This window comes from Scyliorhinus torazame, chromosome 2 (genome assembly GCF_047496885.1).
Source record: "Scyliorhinus torazame isolate Kashiwa2021f chromosome 2, sScyTor2.1, whole genome shotgun sequence".
NCBI classification, from domain to species: domain Eukaryota; kingdom Metazoa; phylum Chordata; class Chondrichthyes; order Carcharhiniformes; family Scyliorhinidae; genus Scyliorhinus; species Scyliorhinus torazame.
Genome location: NC_092708.1, coordinates 153,423,907 through 153,444,404, shown reverse-complemented (window position 1 = coordinate 153,444,404; position 20,498 = coordinate 153,423,907). Strand labels below are relative to the sequence as shown.

The following is a 20,498-nucleotide window of genomic DNA, read 5'->3' as shown; positions in this document are numbered from 1 at the left end:
CAGGGGGTGGAAGAGGAGAGCCCGGTGCCCGGAGTGCCCGGAGCACGGCGGGTGACATCTGGTCCTCACTCTCAGCCTCAGCCTCTTATTATCGCTCGCCTGCCTCCCCAGCCGCCAATATCCTGTCGGGCCAATCAGAGGCGGTCGGCTCAGCCCACGTGACGGCGCGGGGCACCGGCGCTCCAATCAGAGCCGAGGGATGTCTGAGAAAAAGCCGGCGCGCGCCGGGCGGCTCATCAATAACAAGTTTCCGAGCGCAAGAGGCAGAGACTGGGAGAGCCGCCCGGAGACAGAGAGCGCAGCCTGCTTCAGCCCAGCCTGGCGACTGAGATCCCAGCCCAGCCTACGCGAGAGAGCCCAGCCCGCCCGCCCGGCCAGCGCGAGAGGGGCTGCTGCTGCTGCTGCAGCCGCCGGGGAGCCGCGGCGGACACATGTGGCGGTGTTGCTGCTGCTGCGCCCAGGATGCGTGATGCGCCCTGTGTAAGATGGTGGGGTTGGAGAGCCTGGGATTGAGCCGAGGTCCGCGATCCGCCGCCGCCTGTCGCCATGGTGGAGTCTCACCCGCCAGGCTGGCCACCTCTTCATCCACACCGCGCGGGCTTTCTACTGCTGACGATGCTGACCCTCTTCACGCTACCTGTTAAACTCTCAGCTTACCCTACCTCCCTGAGTGACTGCCAGACACCCACCGGCTGGAATTGCTCGGGTAAGGCATCAGTCCCAACTGGGACGAGGGGTGGGGAGAGGAGGGAAGGGTCCCTTTAAACTTCCAATCGGCAGCTGAATATTGAGATTGATGTTGAAAGTTACTCAGTATATGACTGGGTCGTGATGGCTTCGGGTGGAAGTATTGCAAAGATGTTGCAGACAGGCAACTAAAAATATATTGCAAACGGAGCATTTCTGCCCAGCGTCCTGAAAAGTGTACAGTATTTCTCCACGGATTCTGAGTATTAAAATAATTAACAATTGTATTTATCACACACTGAATTCGATTTGTTCAAGTGATTTTTTTGGGGGGTGGGTGTGTGCGAAGTGTGTAGAAGTGTTTCCCGCAGACTCCACCTCTACACTGGCCATTTTTATATATTGACGGTGCTCTGCGAAAATGATCCCGGGGTGGGTGTAGAAACCTTGGGCATTCCCCAAACACAGACACACAAGCCGCCTTTGCCATCCTTCCAGCAGATCTTCAGCGCCCCGCAGAAGCCGGGATGTGGAGAGGACGGAGATCTGCATTAGTGGAGGGAAACAAACTGCAGGTTGCAATGCAAAAGAAATTGTTTCTCTTCTCCCTCGCTTCTCTCTCTCTCTCTGTTGAGATTGTTATGTCGCAACCCCACAGAAAACTGGAGCCAAAAGAAAAAGCGTGGGGCTGCCAGCTATTTTTGTCTGCGGGTTCAGACCTGTGATTAGCCACATCTCTAGTGGAAAGATTTAGGTCTTCAATCTTCGTTAGAAATAGACAATGACAAGCTTTCACCAAAAATCTAGCTTTCGCTATCTTTGTTGCAACTTGGCCATGTTACCTCTAGGTTCCTGTCCATATAAATAACACATAAATATGTGTATGTATAGATATATCAGTGTGGGTATGGATAGGTTTTAGACATATATATATATATCTATAAATATAAATAGACACCTCCTAAGGCGCAGGTTAAATGAAGAGGGAAAGGGAACTGTGGATATGGAGTAGTGAAATCCAGTGCCGTGTTTCAGATTAAACTGAAATCTCGGGCATGAGGTTTGCAAAGGCTGCTATAGAATTTGGTTTTGCACCAGTCGGCCGTCAGAACAAGGCTGTCTGCCCAGTGAGACCCCGGCCATCCAGGAGGGAGCCCCCCCCCCCCCCCCCCCACACTAACCTGCGAACCCAGGGACAAAATAGATGGCGAGCCTTTGCCACACTGACCTGCTTTGCGTTGGTCAACGAACACATTGGCGTTTCATTTTAAGCAGCTACTGAAGTTCTGCCAGGACTTTCCTTTTTTTTCTTTAACATTTCAAGGTTTTGACGACCGAGAACACGACTTGTTTCTTTGCGACGTCAATGCGTGTCAGTTTGGTGGGGAGTGTTTGCGGATCGGAGAGACCATAACCTGCGACTGTCAGCTCAAGGTAGGGAACAGACGTTGTTGTTTTAATGGGGCTCCGTTTAGTCTGGGTGACATGGGATTGCTGTCTGTTGTGTTCGGGATGTGGGCAGTGTGGACCTTGCAGAAAGTCTGGCAGGTCCTTATGATAATTGTTTCTTTTTTTAGTGCAGCACTGACTATGTGCCAGTGTGCGGCTCCAATGGCTATACCTACCAGAACGAGTGTTACCTGCGACAGGCTGCGTGCAAGCAGCAAAGTGAGATAAAGGTGCTGGGTGAAGGATCCTGTCCCAATGGTATGCAGACCGCAGTGTGCATTGTAACGCTGTGAATGTGAGCGTAACGGGCTTTTAACCTTGTGTTTTATCAATTCATAAAATAAATCCGATTATCCGACGTGATCCAATTTGCAAGAGGTTGTTACATAGGCAGCCTCAGACAACATCCACTGCTCGTTATCACGTTTCAAAGCTATTATTGAAGCATATTGAACGGAAATGGGAACTGCAAGTACCCTGGACTGGGCACTTAATCACTATTCAACCCACAATAAAAAGTACATTGGTGCTACTTAGAGTGCCATAGACAGTATTTGGTCATTTGCTGATCAGTTGAATGCTCTCAGCACTGATAATAGAAACTATATCTATAGATTCCAGCAATAGGCCATCCAACAGTGAAATTAAAAATAAAATCAGTCACAAAAATCACTGTTACACTATCGTGTGTTCTAATGAGATCTTGTCTCTCTACAGATATGGGATCAGGTTCTGGAGATGGAGGTAAGTGCCTATCGCAAATGTATTTTTAATCTAATCATAGTATTGTGGTTATAGAGGCTGCCATGTCATCTTTAGATGATGCATCTTACGATATAGGCATCAAGATTTTTCTTCCTCTACAATTTTTCTTCGTTAATTTTCCTGCAGATGCTGTTTGCTTTCTGGCAGCCTGCTTTAGCTGCAAGGGCTAGACAGTCTGGACCGCTCTGCAATGGCAGACAATGGTACTGCATAATAGGAGGGCAGGAGTGGACTTGTAGTGGGAGAGCTGAGTGGCAGAGTTTTGTTTCCTTCCGCCCTTCAATCACCAATTGTTGGACACCCCTGAACAACAGTGGAGATGCACTTAACATGATAACATGTACATCTCAGGAACTTTAACTCTCGGCCATTGAGTTGAGAGGAAGCTACTCTGCCACTTGTGCTGCTGTCCAGTAAAAATATTATTAAGTACCATAGATGAAATCTTGCAAATTCGTACACCTTCTGAAAATAGCAAACTGAAATTTCAACTCTAACTACAGAATTGTTTGGCTGAAATATGTCTTCTGTATGGCAATAATTTTGCAACATGCCAATCACTCTGACATATTGCTATTGTAGAATTATACAGCATAGGTGGAGGCCATTCGACCCATCATGCCTTTGTTGATTCTTTTGTAGAGCTGTCCAATTAATCACACTCCTCCTGAATATTTGATCATGATAACTGATATACAAAAAACTGGAAATTATTTGTGTGAAAAGCAATGCTTCTTTCACATTTCACAATGTAAATATTTTAGTTATATAGTAACATTTACAGTATTCAGTATATAGATATTACAATACATTGAGCAGAAGACATTTCTAGGTCTTTGGTATTTTGGAGGTCTAAGTCCTGATAGGAATTGGTTTGCTTTTCATACCCCAAACATTAATTTTGAGCGTTTGATTCTGGGAAGTTTTACATGTATTTGAAGCTGGCAGGACAAGCGAGAAATGAATCCCAAAGTTCAATTATAGAAGTACTTAACAGAAAATGTCTATGTCTACAGACAAATTATGCTTTTCTCATGCATATTAAAGGTCAGCGAAGATTGACTCAACCCTCCTATATGAGCATTTCATTTTATAGTGCAAGCTTCATTATTTGACCTCTACAGCGCATGTGGGCCTAATTTTTTTTTCAGTAAAAGTCTAGTAAATATGTTAAATGTTTTACTAACACAAGAAGCCTGAGTCGTGATCTGATAGAGGTCTTTAAAATCGTGAAGGGGTTAGATCAAGTAAATTTAGCAAAAATCTTTGTTTGCCATGAAATCCACAAGTAGAAGTCATAAATATAAGACAGTCACTCGTAAATCCAACAAGGAATTCAGGAAGAGCTTCTTTATCCAGAAAGTGGCTAGAATATGGAATTTTCAACGTTGTGGCGTCATTAAGGCAGATGACATAATTATACTTACAGAGAAGCGAGATAGCACAAGAGCAACAAAGGAACAGTAGGTCAAACTGATATATGAAGTAGATAGAAGAAGGCTTGTGTGGAGCATAATGACGAGCATACATTAGCTGGGCAAGATAATCTGCTTCTGTGCTGTAATTCTATGTATGAAAATGCACTCTTTTTGTGCAACATTTAATTGGCTAAAATGTTATTCTTTCTCCAATCACGGAACAAGTTATAATGATTGTTTAACATTGTCAAGCAGCTAGTACAGCATAGCCAGGAGATATGTTCGTGGTTAGTGATTCAATTGTGAAATAACTGAATGGCTAGGTGGTAAAGCCCATTCCACAGAGTGAGCTTGGCCAATTGCATATCAGACAAATGACGGAACCATCTTGGTGGACAGGATGATTCCTGACGAGATGGTTAGTTAGAGGAGTTAGTTACAACATGAACTCCATTTATATTGTGCCTTGCCACAATCCATTGCTTGGAGGAAGTGACAGGAAAATTGTTTCCTTCTGGGCCATTTGTATTTCTTTGAAATCTGCCAAAATAAAGGTGAGGGAGACCATTTGACCTATCTTGTCTCATCCACCCAGATTAAGAGAAAAATACTTGCAATTCTCCATCACGGCTTCTGTCTCTAGAAGAAGGGGATTTTTGGCGGCCTAGTTATCCAGAAACTATCCAAGTAATTACATGAACAATTTTTTCCAGATATCTGTTCTAACTTTCATTTAACCAGGTTTTGTTTATACTCCCTTGTTCAGTATCCTGATCCATACACACGCCCATTGTGTTTGATTATGCCCTTTATTCCTTTTACCTTGGTGGACATGGAGCTGATGAGAAGGCAGTAAGGATAAGACTAAAGGGCATGCTTATTTCCCTCCTGAAATGTCTTGGAAAATAGAACTCAGTGGGTCTGCTTTCCAATGAAGGATGTCACGATGAATGAATAGTGCTGAGTAGTCACTTGTTCCAGACTTACAGCAGTGAGTGATGATATTGGATGAATGGGTGTGTGATATTTAGCTATTGAACAATGAGCAACATTGGTGGCAAAGAGTGTTGCCTCTAACATTGTTTATTGGTACACTAGTACAAGCTCTTCTCATGAATGCTTCTTCCACCCATGCTATGCTTTCAGGGAACTTAGACATCCAGTTTTTTAATATTTTAAGGGAGTATCAGGCAGTGGTCTCATTGTGGCATGTGAAGTGGCACAAGAACAGTCTGTTGATAGTCATGACTGTGTTAGTTCTGTGCCATCACAGAATCCACCAGGGATGAGGGAATTCAGTTGTGTGGGAAACTGGGGTGGTTCACCTCAAAGAAGGTTATAGAGGTTTTGATAAAGTAGATAGAGAGTAACTGTTTCCAATGGCAGATGGATCGGTAAAGAAAGAACACAGATTAAGATAATTGGCAAAAATGCTGGGGGCAAGACAGAACCTTTTGATATTCAGTGAGTTTTGATTTGGAGTGCAATATCTGAAGTGGTGGGGAAGTGGATTGATTCGTAATTTTCAAAGATGAATTGGATATATAGTTAAAAGAAAAATCTGCTGACCTATGAAGAGAAAGTGAGAGAAAATAATTGGCAAACAATCTCTTCTGTGCTGTCTGTTTCTGTAATTCTATGTACTTGAAATGATAAAGAGCCAGAACATAGCAATTCCAGGAAGGAGGTCATTTGGTCCATACCTATGCTAGGTCTCTGCAAAAGCTGGTCCTGGGTCTCTGCAAAAGATAGTTCTCTTTCCCTTCCCTTTCCCCAATAGCCCTGCAAATTTAATCTCTTTCAATGCTTATTTAATTCCCTGAAAGCCATGATTGAATCTGCCTCCACCATTCTCTCACGCAGTACATTTCAGCTCCTAACCTCTTGACGCTTGAAGCTTTTCCTCCTGCTTTCCCTGTTTTTTTTTGCCATTTACCTTAAATTAGTGTCTAATAGTCTTGACCCTTCTACCACGGGGAACAACTTAGCTTTATCTACTGCCTAGACACCTCGTGATCTTGATAACTTCTGTGAAATTTTATTTCTGAAGTAGACAATCCCAACTTCTCCAATCTATCCTTGTACCTGAAGATCCTCGTCTTGGAATCATTCTTGTACATCTTTTCTGCACCCTCTCAACTTTCATAGCCTTTCTAAAATGCAGTGTCCAGAATTGGACAATATTTCAGTTGAGTTGAGTTTTTATAAATAGAAGTTTATCATTGTTGCCTTGCTTTTATACTCCTATGCCTCTACTTATAAAGCTCAGAATTTCATATGCCATTTTAATCACTTTCTCAACCTATCCTGCTGCCTCCATCAATTTGTGCACACATACTCCCAGGTATCTCTGTTCCTGTACTCCCTTAGAATTTTATTCTTTAGTTTATATTGTGCCTCCTCGTTTCCACATTTCTCTGAATTCTGTTTCATTTGGCATGTTTCTCTGCCCATTCAACCAGCATATCTATGCCCTGTTGAAGTTCATCATTATCCTCTTCACAGTTCACAATCTTTCCCAAGTTTTGTGTTGTCTGCAAAATTTGAAATTGTACCTTGGTCACCGAAGTCTAGGCTATCAATAAAGATTAAGAGCTTCATTGTATACTTTCCTCCAGTATGGAAAACAAACTGTTCTCCACTCTCATTCCTGTTGTACACCAAACTTTGTGTCTGTACTGTCATCGCTTCTTTTCTTTCATGGACTTCAACATTGCTAACAAACCTATTTTGTGGCACGGAACGTGCTTCCAAAAGGCAGTTGATATAGACCTCATCAATTACCTTGCACTTGGCTCATCAAAATACTCAGTCAAGTTAGTTAAATATGATATTCCTTTTTTAAAAATCCGTGCTGGCTTTCCTTAATGAATCCTCAATTGTCCAAGTGACTAACTTGTCCCACCATCGACATTAAACTGACTGGCCAGTAGTTTCTGGCTTAATCTTTGTCTTTTTTTGAATAAGATTTGCATATTCAATTATTTATGATTTGTGACTCACTTCTGTGTCCATAGAAGATTACAGCCAATAGTGCCACAATTTCCACCCTTGCATCCCTCATCCTCGGATGTGCCTGATGTTTTCTCAATGTTAACATAGAACATTACAGCGCAGTACAGGCCCTTCGGCCCTCGATGTTGCGCCGACCTGTGAAACCACTCTAAAGCCCATCTACACTATTCCCTTATCGTCCATATGTCTATCCAATGACCATTTGAATGCCCTTAGTGTTGGCGAGTTCACTACTGTTGCAGGCAGGGCATTCCATGCCCTTACTACTCTCTGAGTAAAGAACCTATCTCTGACATCTGTCTTATATCTATCTCCCCTCAATTTAAAGCTATGTCCCCTCGCGCTAGACATCACCATCTGAGGAAAAAGGCTCTCACTGTCCACCCTATCCAATCCTCTGATCATCTTGTATGCCTCAATTAAGTCACCTCTTAACCTTCTTCTCTCTAACGAAAACAGCCTCAAGTCCCTCAGCCTTTCCTCATAAGATCTTCCCTCCATACCAGGCAACATTCTGGTAAATCTCCTCTGCACCCTTTCCAATGCTTCCACATCCTTCCTATAATGCGGCTACCAGAATTGCACGCAATACTCCAAATGTGGCCGCACCAGAGTTTTGTACAGCTGCAACATGACCTCATGGCTCCGAAACTCAATCCCTCTACCAATAAAAGCTAACAAACCGTACGCCTTCTTAACAGCCCTCTCAATCTGGGTGGCAACTTTCTTGTGGCAACAAGGGATCTATGTACATGGATACCGAGATCTCTCTGCTCATCCACACTGCCAAGAATCTTACCATTAGTCCAGTACTCTGTCTTCCTGTTATTCCTTCCAAAATGAATCACCTCACACTTTTCTGCATTAAACTCCATTTGCCACCTCTCAGCTCAGCGGTGCAGCTTATCTATGTCCCTCTGTAACTTGTAACATCCTTCCGCACTGTCCACAACTCCACCTACTTTAGTGTCATCCGCAAATTTACTCACCCATCCTTCTACGCCCTCCTCCAGGTCATTTATAAAAATGACAAACAGCAGTGGCCCCAAAACAGATCCTTGTGGTACACCACTGGTAACTGGACTCCAGTCTGAACATATCCCATCAACCACCACCCTTTGTCTTCTTCCAGCTAGCCAATTTCTGATCCAAACTCCTAAATCACCCTGAATCCCATGCCTCCATATTTTCTGCAGTAGCCTACCGTGGGGAACCTTATCAAACGCTTTACGGAAATCCATATACACCACATCAACTGCTTTACCCTCATCCACCTGTTTGGTCACGTTCTCAAAGAACAATAAGGTTTGTGAGGCACGACCTACCCTTCACAAAATCGTGTTAACTATCTCTAATCAAATTACTCCTTTCCAGATGATTATACATCCTATCTCTTATAAACCTTTCCAAGATTTTGCCCACAACAGAAGTAAGGCTCACTGGTCTACAGTTACCGAGGTTGTCTCTACTCCCCTTCTTGAACAAAGGGACAGCATTTGCTATCCTCCAGTCTTCTGGCATTATTGTTAAGTGCAGTCAACGTTTCTGATGCCTCCTCTTGATCAATTTTTAGCACATCTATTGTCTCAACTACCTCCTCTTCCTTGATAAAAGCAAATGAAAAGTATTCATTTAGTACCTTAACCATGCCGTCTGCCTCCATGTATTTGTTCCCTCTTTGTTCCCTAATCAGCCCCACCGGCCCTCTTTCACTATGTATATACCTATGGAAGACTTTAGGATTTTCTTTTATGTTAGCTACTAGTCGCTTCTTACACACACCCTTTTCTTCCCCCTTCCTTTTTTACTTCCCCTCTGAATTTCCTATATTCAGCCTAGTTCTCACTTGTATTATTATATGCCTCCTTTTTAATGTTACACTCTATTGCGCTTGTCATCCAATGAGCTCTGGCTTTGGTTGTCGTATCTTTTCCTCCTCACGGATACTAATTTGTCTGTACCCAAACTATCTCCTCTACTCACATTTGGGTCCTTTTCCTTTTCCCTTTTCTTGAAATCATTTTAAATAAATGCAATCCTCAGATTAGCAGTAAAATCATTGAATGATACAGCATACAAGAAGATCACTCAGCTCATTGTACCTGTGCTGACTATTTGAAAGAACTGTTCAATTCATCCCTTGCACTGATCTATATATTGCTGCCATCCATTTAGGCACTGCATTCCAGATCACAACTTGGTAGATTTAAAAAATGATTCTACCTCCCCTCTGCTCCCTTTGTTAATTATGTTCCTTCTCGTTACAAATCCTCCTTCCAGTGGCAACAGTTTCTCTTCATTTGCTCCTCATACTTTGTATACCTTAATTAAAATGCACCTTAAATACCCTCTGCTACAACAGGAACAATCCCAGTATCTCTATTTCATACCATCTGTATAAATTAAGTCCTTCCTGCCCGGTAGCATGCTGACAATCTCATCTGCACCCTCAGTCTTTGCATATGTTTCTTCTTTAAATTAATGAAGAGGGAAATAAGGCCCATGAACCCTATCAGGTATAACAAGAGGTCTGTGATTATGAATTAATGTATGAAAAATAGTCATTACCAGGCCACTAAAAAGCAGCAAATATGTAACACGAGGAACAAATAATCAGTGCAACTGATACCAAATAATTATGTTCCTGATTAGTTATTCCTATAATTGTATTCATTACAACATAAGTGGTCAGGAAGCTCATCAGTCTGGGCGCTGAGAAGCATGAACTCCATCATTATGGCCATTTATACAAGTCTGGCTTGCTGTTTGGGAAAAATAATGGAGACTAATTTCCACTTGGATTGCATAATTATTTTGCAGATACTGAATGAGTTAATCAAGTATTATATCACTGATTCTGCTTCTAGAACATGATGGTTTAGTTTTATGTCCAGTCAATATGATTTCTGTTTTTTAAATATTAGTTGAATATATATTGGCATGTTTTTAAAGCAAAGAGGGTGGTGGTAAAGTAGTTCTGGGGCTTGAACACGAGACTCTATATTTCCTGAATCAGCATGAGGTAATAGTTGTAGAAGCAGATGATATCACATATGGTGGCAGGAGCCACACCAAGATTTATTTGGTTTTGCCAACAATATACCTGAAGTAATTTGGAATTGTCCAGTTGTTGATTTTAGAAAGTTTCGATACTACTTGGATCCATTTATAGGTGTTGAATTTGAGATAGTTCAGCATATGTATGGAAGTTGACACCATACTTTCTGATTATCTTTATGAAGTAAAGGAGGGGACCAAGGATGAGTTCCTGAAGAATACCATTGATGGCCATATGGGTGTATGAAGAAAACCACTACAGATAATGAAGCAGCTGCTTTTTCATACACAACAAACTCCAAATACCATGCCAAAGAAGTGGGACTGCAGAGGAGAGATGTTGGAGGAGAGTGGCATTACCAATGATGTTCAAAATCAGAAATAGAAGAGGATGTGGACTGACAAAGCCAGGATTTTATCCATAACAAAATGTTTGTGATTTGACCAGTGTGGTCTTGGTTCTGTTGGCAGGACAGAAGTTAAGTTGAAGAGTGTCAAGTAAAAAATGATGGGAGAACTGGATGAGTTGCTGCAATGCAACAATATATTTCAGAACTTGAAGGAAAAGATGTTGGAAAAAGAGGAAGTGGAGTGAGTACTAAATTTAAGGGTGAGCTTCTTGGGTGGGTTGCAAATTACAGTCTTGAAAAGGAATGCACTGTGCCAGAAGATAATATATCTGCAGTGGCTGTTAAGAGAATGTATTGAATATGTTCAATGCAATGGAAGTGTTGCCAATCGGCACCAGAGTCACCAATTAATGTTGCCAATTAATAATGATGCTCTTTAGAGTCGCCAGGTATCAAATGATACCACCACAAGGCTTTCCCGGATATCGATCAAAGGACCATACAACCAGTTAGTCAGTTCAAGTTCAAAGATGGTTTATTTACACACAAGGATTACTTCGACATGCAACACAAAACACTACAAATTAAACTACACCTAACAACTACAATAACCTATACTTAACTTCAGGGCAGCCAGCTCTATGCAGATGGACAAGGCCTTTGTCCGGACCTTGCGTGGCTGGGTGGAAGAAGTGGCTCTATTTCTGCTGGGCTGATCCGTCTGGTAGCGATCTTTGGTCTTGAACTTGTCTGTCTGGTCATTATGCTGCACTTGGGTTGGCATAGGCCGGATCCAAGAGAGACTGAACACATGACTGTGTCTCTTCTTGTCCCTCTGGGATTTTGCGCTCTTTGGGGCAGTTCTTAACTTGGACCCAATAATTCGACCGGCTTCGATCACTGCCTTCGATTTTGGCCAATAAAAGGGCGGGTGCCTTGATGGCTGAGCGTGTCCTTAACGGTCATTGACCATGGCTGTTTGGGCTCCCTGAGTAAAGGGAGTGGCGCCAATCAGTCTGTGGCTATATCGGTTTCTTGAATGCAGTCCTATTGTTCTGGGGAAATGGGCCATCAGAATGCAAACGAGCGGGGGTTTCGATCGCGTCTAGCTGTCTGGGTTGCAAATACACATACGAGCTCTTGAGTCCTGGGTTGGCCATAATTCCCATGGTCCTTTGCAGGGCTTTCCCATGGCTACATCCCTTGATCCTGAATGCGAAGCGTGGTGGATCACATTGTTGATCCCTTATCCATCCCTGGTGTGCCCGTTCCCCTTGGTCAAGGACAGGTTCTACTCTACTCTGCCTATGTTTTTGGAGCATTTACCTAACATTTTTATTAACACATCATACATTCATAATTTCTACCGGGTCACTATAAAACATTTCACTGATCGGCACAATTGAATATCTAACTAACACTATCTAAGCTACTCTCATGCTGCTGGCAAATATCAAAAAAGAACTTGTGTACAATACAAGATTTCAAAACAGCAGCATGTCATTCCTACTTAATCCATCAAAGTTAGAGAGGTATACGGTCTTTATTTTTATCAGCAATTACAGTGTTTGTTGAGTTGGGTGAATTCCAAAGAAGGGGGGTGGGAGTGTATATATCGGGGAGTGGGAAGCTCTTTTTTGCCACTTGCGGAGTCTAAGTGTCTGGATGACACTGCAGATTATTGCAATTACCAGAAGGGCCTCTACTGTGTATGAAAGGGCGTACCATTTGGCAATGTTTTTGCACCAAGTGGGGGTTTCAGTGTCTATCTCTGTGTGGTGTGGTGTCCGGGCTAGGCGTGTCATGTTGTGTGGTGGTGATCGGGGCTGGTGTGGTGTGTGGTACAGAGGCTTGTAACGCGCGCAGTTGTAGGAGTCCAGCGATGATCACAATGTAGGTCATCAGTCCTTGCGGGGAGTGGCCGGACAATTTCTCCGACCAGTCTTTTCTTTACTTGCAACCAGTGGTGGTTGAGGCTCATCTTAATCAGCCAAATTTTAGGGCGGCCAGTTTTATAAGGTTTCTTCGTCCCAGCGTCCAAAGGTAGTTCGCGTGTAGAGCATATGTGGCAACCAAGTGTGTCAAGCATGTAAATATCAGGTGGGGAACGACCAGAGGGTGAAGGAAGGTAAAGGGATGAATTTACAGACTGGAAAAGGGCATTCTTTAAACCACAATAAAAGAGCAGAGAAGGGAAAACTAAGACCTGCCAAAGACAGTGAAATGTGTAAAGAACCATTCCAGAGTACTCAAAGTGACGGGAACATGAGGTGCGTGTGGGCCGTGGCAGGGCAAGAATGGGTGGAATCCCCGGGTAGGGCGGTGATCAGTGCCGTTGTGCCACTACCCGAGCTTAACTGACCAGATGCATTTGGGGTCCTCGGTAGGGCGGGGAATAGTATCATTATTCCCTACTTCGGTGACCTAAACGAGCGGAAAGAATTTGTAACACATGTGAGATCCAACAATTGTTCCTTTAACGGCCATTGGTCAGTAAATGGCATCGGAAGAGTAACTATGACTGTATCAAGAAATTGGGTGTCAGGCCGACATTAATTAAAATCTAACAAGAAGAAAGAAAGAAGGAAAATAATAAGGCGGGCAGGCTCCATCAGAAAGTAGGACACCGTAATTCTTATGCGGCGTCTTTTTCTCATCATCTGGACACCTCCGGGTTCTGCATCAAAAAGCGTTGTAAAAGGATTACCACAACCATCACCATCTCATGGTTGCCAGACTCATGTCTGCCGCTTTTGTGCCATGGCCACGTGGGCCATCATGGAATCCGAATCATCATGTCTAACCAGTCTACAAGAGTTGTCGCAGTGCCAAAAAGTGGTTCGTTCGTCATGAGGCGTAGGGGCGGTGGCAGTGAAGGGCAGGTTACTGTTGTCGGGCGGTGGCTGTGGCTGTGGAAGGGGGTATAGGGGACCAAACATGCCTTGGTCGTGGTACCGGGGGCTGGAGTGACTGGGGCCGGGAAGGTTGTACCAGTGATCATGGTCAATTCGGGGAGGCTGTCGTCAGAGTCAAGCTCAAGGTGGAAGGTCGTACCTGTGGACGGAGACCAGGTTGCCTCTGTGGGCGTGGACATGCTGTCAGGGCTGGGGAAGGGTTGGACTAGGTTGTCGATGGGCGGGGCAGAATCATCTGCTATTTGGTTATGGGGATAGGGTGGAGGTGTTAACCTTGGGTAGGGTGCTCTTTCTAAGAGCCGGTGCAGACTCGATGGGCTGAATGGCCTCCTTCTGCACTGTAAATTCTATGATCTATGCTAGGGAGATGTGGTGGGAGTGGATACATAGGGTTCCATAGACTTTGAGCTGGCTGATGTGGAACCAACCAGTTTTACCATTGGGGTACGTTTCTTGTACACAGAGGGGCTTACTTTGTCCAAAATGGAGTAGGGTCCTGCAAATTTGGGGGAGAGGAAGGAACTGAGATTGTAAAGGGAAACCATTACTTGCTGACCGACTGTGTACTCTACGGGGTGGTCAGTTTTGTCAAAGCAAGCTTTACTCTGCTTCCTTCTAGCGCCTAGTCGGACAGCTGCAGCGAGCTGTGCTGCTTTTATAATGTCTGTGACTTGTTGGACCACTTTTTCATGGGTGAGGGCGGTGACTGTGGGACTTGCCAAATCAAGACCTAATATATATTCAATTCCTTTCATGGGCCGTCCGGTCATGAGAGTGTGGGGGGTGAAACCTGTGGAACTGGAAACGGTGTTCCGAATAAACATAAGGGCAAATGGGAGAACTGTGCCCCATGTGGTATTATTCTGTTGTACCATCTTTCTAATGGTCGCTTTTAAAGTGCGATTCATTCTCTCAACAATGCCTTTGGATTGGGGGTGATATGCGATGTGACATTTTTGTTTGATTCCAAAAATCGTTAGGACATTTTGCATGACTCTGCCAGTGAAATGGGAACCTTGGTCTGAATCAATGCTGCGGGGGAGCCACAGCGTGTAAATATCTGTTGGGTCAAAATCTTAGCTGTAGCCTTTGCAGTGTTTGTCCATGAGGGAAATGCTTCTACCCATTTTGTGAAGGTGTCGATTTCCACTAATACGTATTTGAAACCATTTCTGCAAGGGGAGAGGGGGCCAATGTAGTTGAGTTGCAAATTTGTCCAAGGGCCATTAACAAGTCGGGTGTGTCTTAATTGTCCCTTCTTGGAGTACCTTTCAGGATTGTTCTGTGCACAGATTAAACTATTCTCAATATAATGTGTTACATCGGATTTTAAATTGGGCCAGCAGCACAAAGGTCTTAAATGGGCAATGGTATTGTCTATCCGCTGATGTCTGTGTCCATCATGAAACTGGTAAATTATCTGGTTTCTGTCCTGGGTGGGGACCACATAAATTCCATTTTTCAAAACTATCCCATCCTGTACTGTCAGTGAGTCCTTGCATTTGTCATAGGGGGCTGGGAAGTTACCGTCTAAAACATGTTTGAAAGTGGCGTCTGCCTTTTGGGCCTGGAATAGATCCTTGATATTGGTCTGAGAAACCTAGACTGCGTGTATCGGTTCACTTTCGGGAGTTTGCCAAAAGCGACCGTGGCGTGATCCTGATTTAGCCAAAGCAACGTTGCCGGGTGGGGAAGAACGATGATAGCTTCTCACTTTAATAATACCATACGTGCGGTCTTTAGCTGTCCTTAGAATGTGTTTCAACAATGTGGCTGAGGGTGTGGGTTTTCCATCGGCTGAAACAAATCCTCTAGATTCCCACAGGGGCAGGAATTCTGACAAGCTATTGCACACATATAAACTATCCGAATGTATGTCTGCGGGAGTTGGAAAGGAATCAAGGTGCTACACTACATATGCTATGGCTGCTAGTTCTGCTTGTGATCCTAGGTGGCCAGGCAATTTTAAAGATACTAATGCGCTTCCCTGTGCGTCTTGCACATAAATTCCACAACCAGTTATTCTTTTCCCATTTTCTATCGTGGAGGAACCGCCTACATAAATCTTTAAAGCATTGTCTATGGTGTGTGATTCTGCGTTTTACTGCCTGCTCGCGTGTGCAGTGACTTTGGAATAAAGGGTCCTGTGTGGTGTTGGGCTGCTATGATCTGGCACTCATTGAGGGCCCCTGCATACTGAAGGTTATCTGCTGGAAATGTGTGGGTCTTTGTACATTTGACTTTAATGTCCCTTGTAACAACAGTGTCCAGCGAGCTGCTCTGATCTGGCTGACTGAACCGTCCTTTAACCTACCATCTAACAATAGCTGCATTGGGGTGTGCTCTGTTAAAATCGTTACTAGGTTAAGGCCTGTGATGTGTGCAAAATACTGTACTGCCCAAAAGACTGCAAGCAAGTGCTGTTTGCAGGCTGTAAATCCTTGCTCTACGGGATCCAAACTTCGTGAGGCATAGGCTACGGGTCCTAAGCGGTCATGTCTTTCCTGTAGGAGTATTGCTGATAGGGTTCGGTCGGTTATTGCTACTTCTATGGCATAGGGAGAGTGTGGGTCTGGAACTTGCAAAACGGGGACTGTGCCTAGGGTGCGTTTTAATTCATCGATGGCGTCTGTGTGCTGAGGAAGCCATTCCCATGGGGCGTTCTTTTTAAGGAGCTCTGAGAGTGGGGCTGCTTTTGTGGCAAAACCATCTATATGGTTCCTACAATATCCAATTAATCCTAAGAAGACCGGAGTGCAGTGATATTGTGGGGCAGGGGCAATTTAACTATTGACTCAATTCGCTTCTGTTCGATCTCTCTCTACCCGTGGGTGACAAAGGTGCCTAAATAAAGGACCTTTTCTCTTAAGATCTGGGCATTTTTGGAGTTGACCTTGCATCCAATGGATTGCAAAACACCTAGTAATTCCAAAAGAAGCTTTACATGCTCTTCCTTTGTGTCCGTCTGTAGGAGTAAGTCGTCCAAATACTGGACAAGGCATTCGGGGCGGGAAAGTGTGCAAAGTCCGTTGGCCAATTGTCGGTGGGAAATGGAAGGGGAGTTGTGGAATCCTTGCGGAAGGCATGTCCACGTATACTGCTGCCCTTGAAATGTGAACGTGAACTTATATTGACGGGTCTTGCTAGCGGGATGGACCAAAAGCCATTGCTGATGTCCAGCACTGAAGTACTTTTCTTGTACTCCCTGCTTGAGCATGGTTTTGGGACTCGTGGCAACGGTGGGAGCTGCTAAAGGAGTTACTTTATTAAGTTCTCGGTAGTCGATCGTTAGTCGCCATTGGGCTTTTTTACGGGCCAAATTGGGGCATTATTTGTGGACGCTACAGGTCGAATAACTCCTTGGTCTAACAAACTGTTAATAACCTTCAAAATCTCATCCTCGGCTTGCTGTGGGAAACCGTATTGCTATTATGGCTTTGGATTGGGACCTGAAATCTTTACTGTACCTGTGATCATCACAGTCGTGTTTGTGTTGTGCGAACAAAGCTTTGTGTTTTATGAGGACCTCTCTAATCGTCTGGTCTGCACTAATTGTTTGCGGATTAAACCAATAGTCCCCTACTGAGCAAATCCTGTTTTCATAACCCCCTACATTGAGCGTAGCGGGGGCCCTAGCTGTTTTGGCCATTCGCCATACACATTTGTTTACTGGGTCAAACGAAAGGTTATGGGAGCTCATAAAATCAATGCCTAAAATGCACTCTGCATTTGGGGTAAGTCAACTAAAATGATGGTGTTTGGTGCTAATGTTCCCTATCTGAATGGGTATGGGAGCTGTGATCTATCCTTCTATGTGGCCGGTGAATCCACTAGGTGATGGTGTCTGTGGTGGGTCATTTGTCCTGATGAAATATGGTGGAGGAGTTCAAAGTGGTGCGGAATCCTCCTGTGTCCCAAAGAAATTCGACGTATGTCCCCGGACTGTGCCTGTAACTACTTGTCTGCCTGATTTGTCCCAGCATGTGTCACAGACCCAAGTTGGGGAGTCTGAACACCGTCAACCTGTGGAGCTAAACGCTAAGTCGTCTGAACCGGCACTAACGTTATGCATGGGCCTAACACTGTTCCTAGGTGCGGGGTTTGGTTGTTGGTATCGGTGCTGGTTCGGTGGGTTTCGTCGGCAATCGCAGGCATAATGTCCTATGTGGCCACAATTGCAACAACCTTGTGGTGCCTGTGCTCTGGGATGCTGTCCCTCGTGTCTACCCTCGTTTATCCATGCTGGGTTCTGGCTAGTCCTAAGTGGGTGCATGTTTGCTTCTATGTCGTCCTGATCTGTCTGTCGGTGTAGGGTTTGTTCCCATGCTCTAGAAAGTTGTTTCAATACCCAAACTTCATTGTGTGTGTTGTTTGTGGGGTCGTAGTTTACACAAGCCTTTTGACCTGCGTCTGTGGCATGCGAGACTGAGGTGCGGGACCATTTAGTGGTGTCCTCCTCATTTTAGGTGTGCGTGGTTCAACTGTCCGTAGACTGTCACTCGCAACTGTGCCAAACAGGACACTATTGCCATCGGCTTTCTGACTTTCACTACATTTTTCTTGTGGACCTCGCTTAGGTTCTCCCACCAAGTTTGATCTATCTTTCCTGGACCTGACTCATCATTAGCGCAAAAATTCAACCAAAGGGTTGAATTTTCCTTTCCCCTTTAAGTGTTTCCTTAACTCTTCCTCCCATATGAGGCATTGCACTGCCCTGTTGGTCGCTGCGACCTTGGGTTCCTGTGGATTCATCAATCTTTCCATTGCTTTAGTGGCCATTACTTCTCTTATCTCTTTCTCCTTTTAATTTGGGACCGGGGAATAAGGCGGCGATTTGAACAGCGGGTATGGTTTAAGCTATTTTCCGGCTCACAATCCCTCGATAGTTGTACACAATTCTAATGAATGTACCTGTTAGGTGCGCATGCGGGGTAGCACACACTTCTGAAATTCGGTTATTTGGTGGATGTGGTTCTTTCTTTCTCGCAATTGGATTCAAAGTTTGTGGGTTCTCTCGGAGTGATAAAGTCACTTCTAATCGAGTCCTGTCAGAGTTCGCCAATAATGTTGCCAATTGGCACCGGAATCACCAATTAATAATGATGCTCTTTAGAGTCGCCAGGTATCAAATGATACCACCACAAGGCTTTCCCGGATATCGATCAAAGGACCATACAACCAGTTGGTTAGTTCAGGTTCAAAGATGGTTTATTTACACACAAGGATTACTTTGACATGTAACACAAAACACTACAAGTTAAACTGCACTTAACAACTACAATAACCTATACTTGACTTCAGGGTAACCGGCTCTATGCAGGTGGACAAGGCCTTTGTCCAGATCTTGCGTGGCTGGGTGGAAGAAGTGGCTATGTTTCTGCTGGGCTCATCCGTCTGGTAGCGATCATTGGTCTTGAATTTGTCTGTCTGGTCGTTATGCTGCACTTGGGTTGGCATAGGCCGGATCTAAGAGAGACTGAACACATGGCTGCGTCTCTTCTTTTCCCTCTGGGATTTCGCGCTCTTTGGGGCAGTCCTTAACTTGGACTCAATAATTCGACAGGCTTCGATCACTGCCTTCGATTTTGGCCAATAAAGGGGCGGGTGCCTTGATGGCTGGGTGGTCATTGACCTTTGCTGTTTGGGCTCCCTGAATAAAGGGAGTGGCAACGATCAGTCTGTGCAGTCCTATTGTTCTGGGGAAATGGGCCATTAGAATGCAAACGAGCGGGGGTTTCGATCACGTCTAGCTGTCTGGGTTGTAAATACACACACAAGCTCCGAATCTGTCTGAGACCTGGGTTGGCTATAATTCCCATGGTCCTTTGCAGGTGGCCATCTGAGATGGCTACAGAAGCACATAGCAACTATGTACATAGCACATAAGTGACAGAGACACTAAACAAAATGGTGAAGCGCTATGTCCAAAAATTGACAGTGAACAACCAATCAGACTATTGCTGACCAGATCAATACAACCTGCTACAATTTATTTGGGAATTATCTAAGATGCATTTAAGTTAAAGAACTTTAAAAAAAAGAGATTATTGGTACATTTTTAACTTCTATTGTGTGTCAACAGTTTACTAATTATGAATTTTCTGTAAATATAATCCATTCTTTGAAGCTGCATTGGGTTAAAAAGTTAATTGTTTGCATGCAAAGCTCCTAATCATGCATTTACTTTAGGTCTGTAAATGCTATCTGTCAATCAATTTTCTGTAGATGTGTGTGGGTCTGTTTTGGAGAGAAAAATGTAATCTGCATACAGAAAAAGCAGTAACATTATTTAAGTTTTATATTTGCGATGACTTATGCTGAGGTTAATGGGTGCAGCATATACTGATACTCCATAGATGCCTTTCTCTGTTTAATGAATTGTGCGAAATGACCTGAATGGCAAAATTCTGGCATTAAATTTGACAGTTTACTGGTGAGAGAACTGAACCTGAGGATGGTTCTGGTCCGAGCGCTTGAGGACATTCTTGGTAAACACAGTTAAGCAGATCATTAATTATGTTAAATAAATATTCATACTTTAGCGTTGACATTTAATAGGGTGTGACAAGGAAAATTTAGGAAGTATCAAACATTGACATTTGAACTTCAGGGTTCCCAGAGAAAAAGTTGTAGATTGCCAATAGAAAACATACAGGAAGCACATCATGCTAACTGTAAATAAGTAAACGTCTCATACTGTTAGCCAACAGGAAGAAATTACACAAAGATAATTGAAGGGGCACTCTCGTGGAATGTTTCTTTTTAATGACATTATGCAGATGCAACATTTGAGGAAATATTTGGCATTTATTTTCGGGGGTGGAGAGCAGCTGGTAGATTCA

General features: G+C 43.9%; 1 protein-coding gene across 1 annotated transcript in view; it reads left to right on the top strand.

Moving 5' to 3' along the window:
- The first annotated feature begins 246 nt into the window (after nucleotides 1-246).
- tmeff2a (transmembrane protein with EGF-like and two follistatin-like domains 2a) overlaps nucleotides 247-20,498 on the top strand; it is a 194,112-nt gene continuing 173,860 nt past the window's right edge. Inside the window, exons 1-4 of the mRNA XM_072478609.1 lie at nucleotides 247-706; nucleotides 2,012-2,121; nucleotides 2,265-2,394; nucleotides 2,854-2,880. Of these exons, the coding sequence (XP_072334710.1) occupies nucleotides 547-706; nucleotides 2,012-2,121; nucleotides 2,265-2,394; nucleotides 2,854-2,880 (427 nt within the window). The 5' untranslated portion in view covers nucleotides 247-546. The remainder of the gene's footprint in view (nucleotides 707-2,011; nucleotides 2,122-2,264; nucleotides 2,395-2,853; nucleotides 2,881-20,498) is intronic.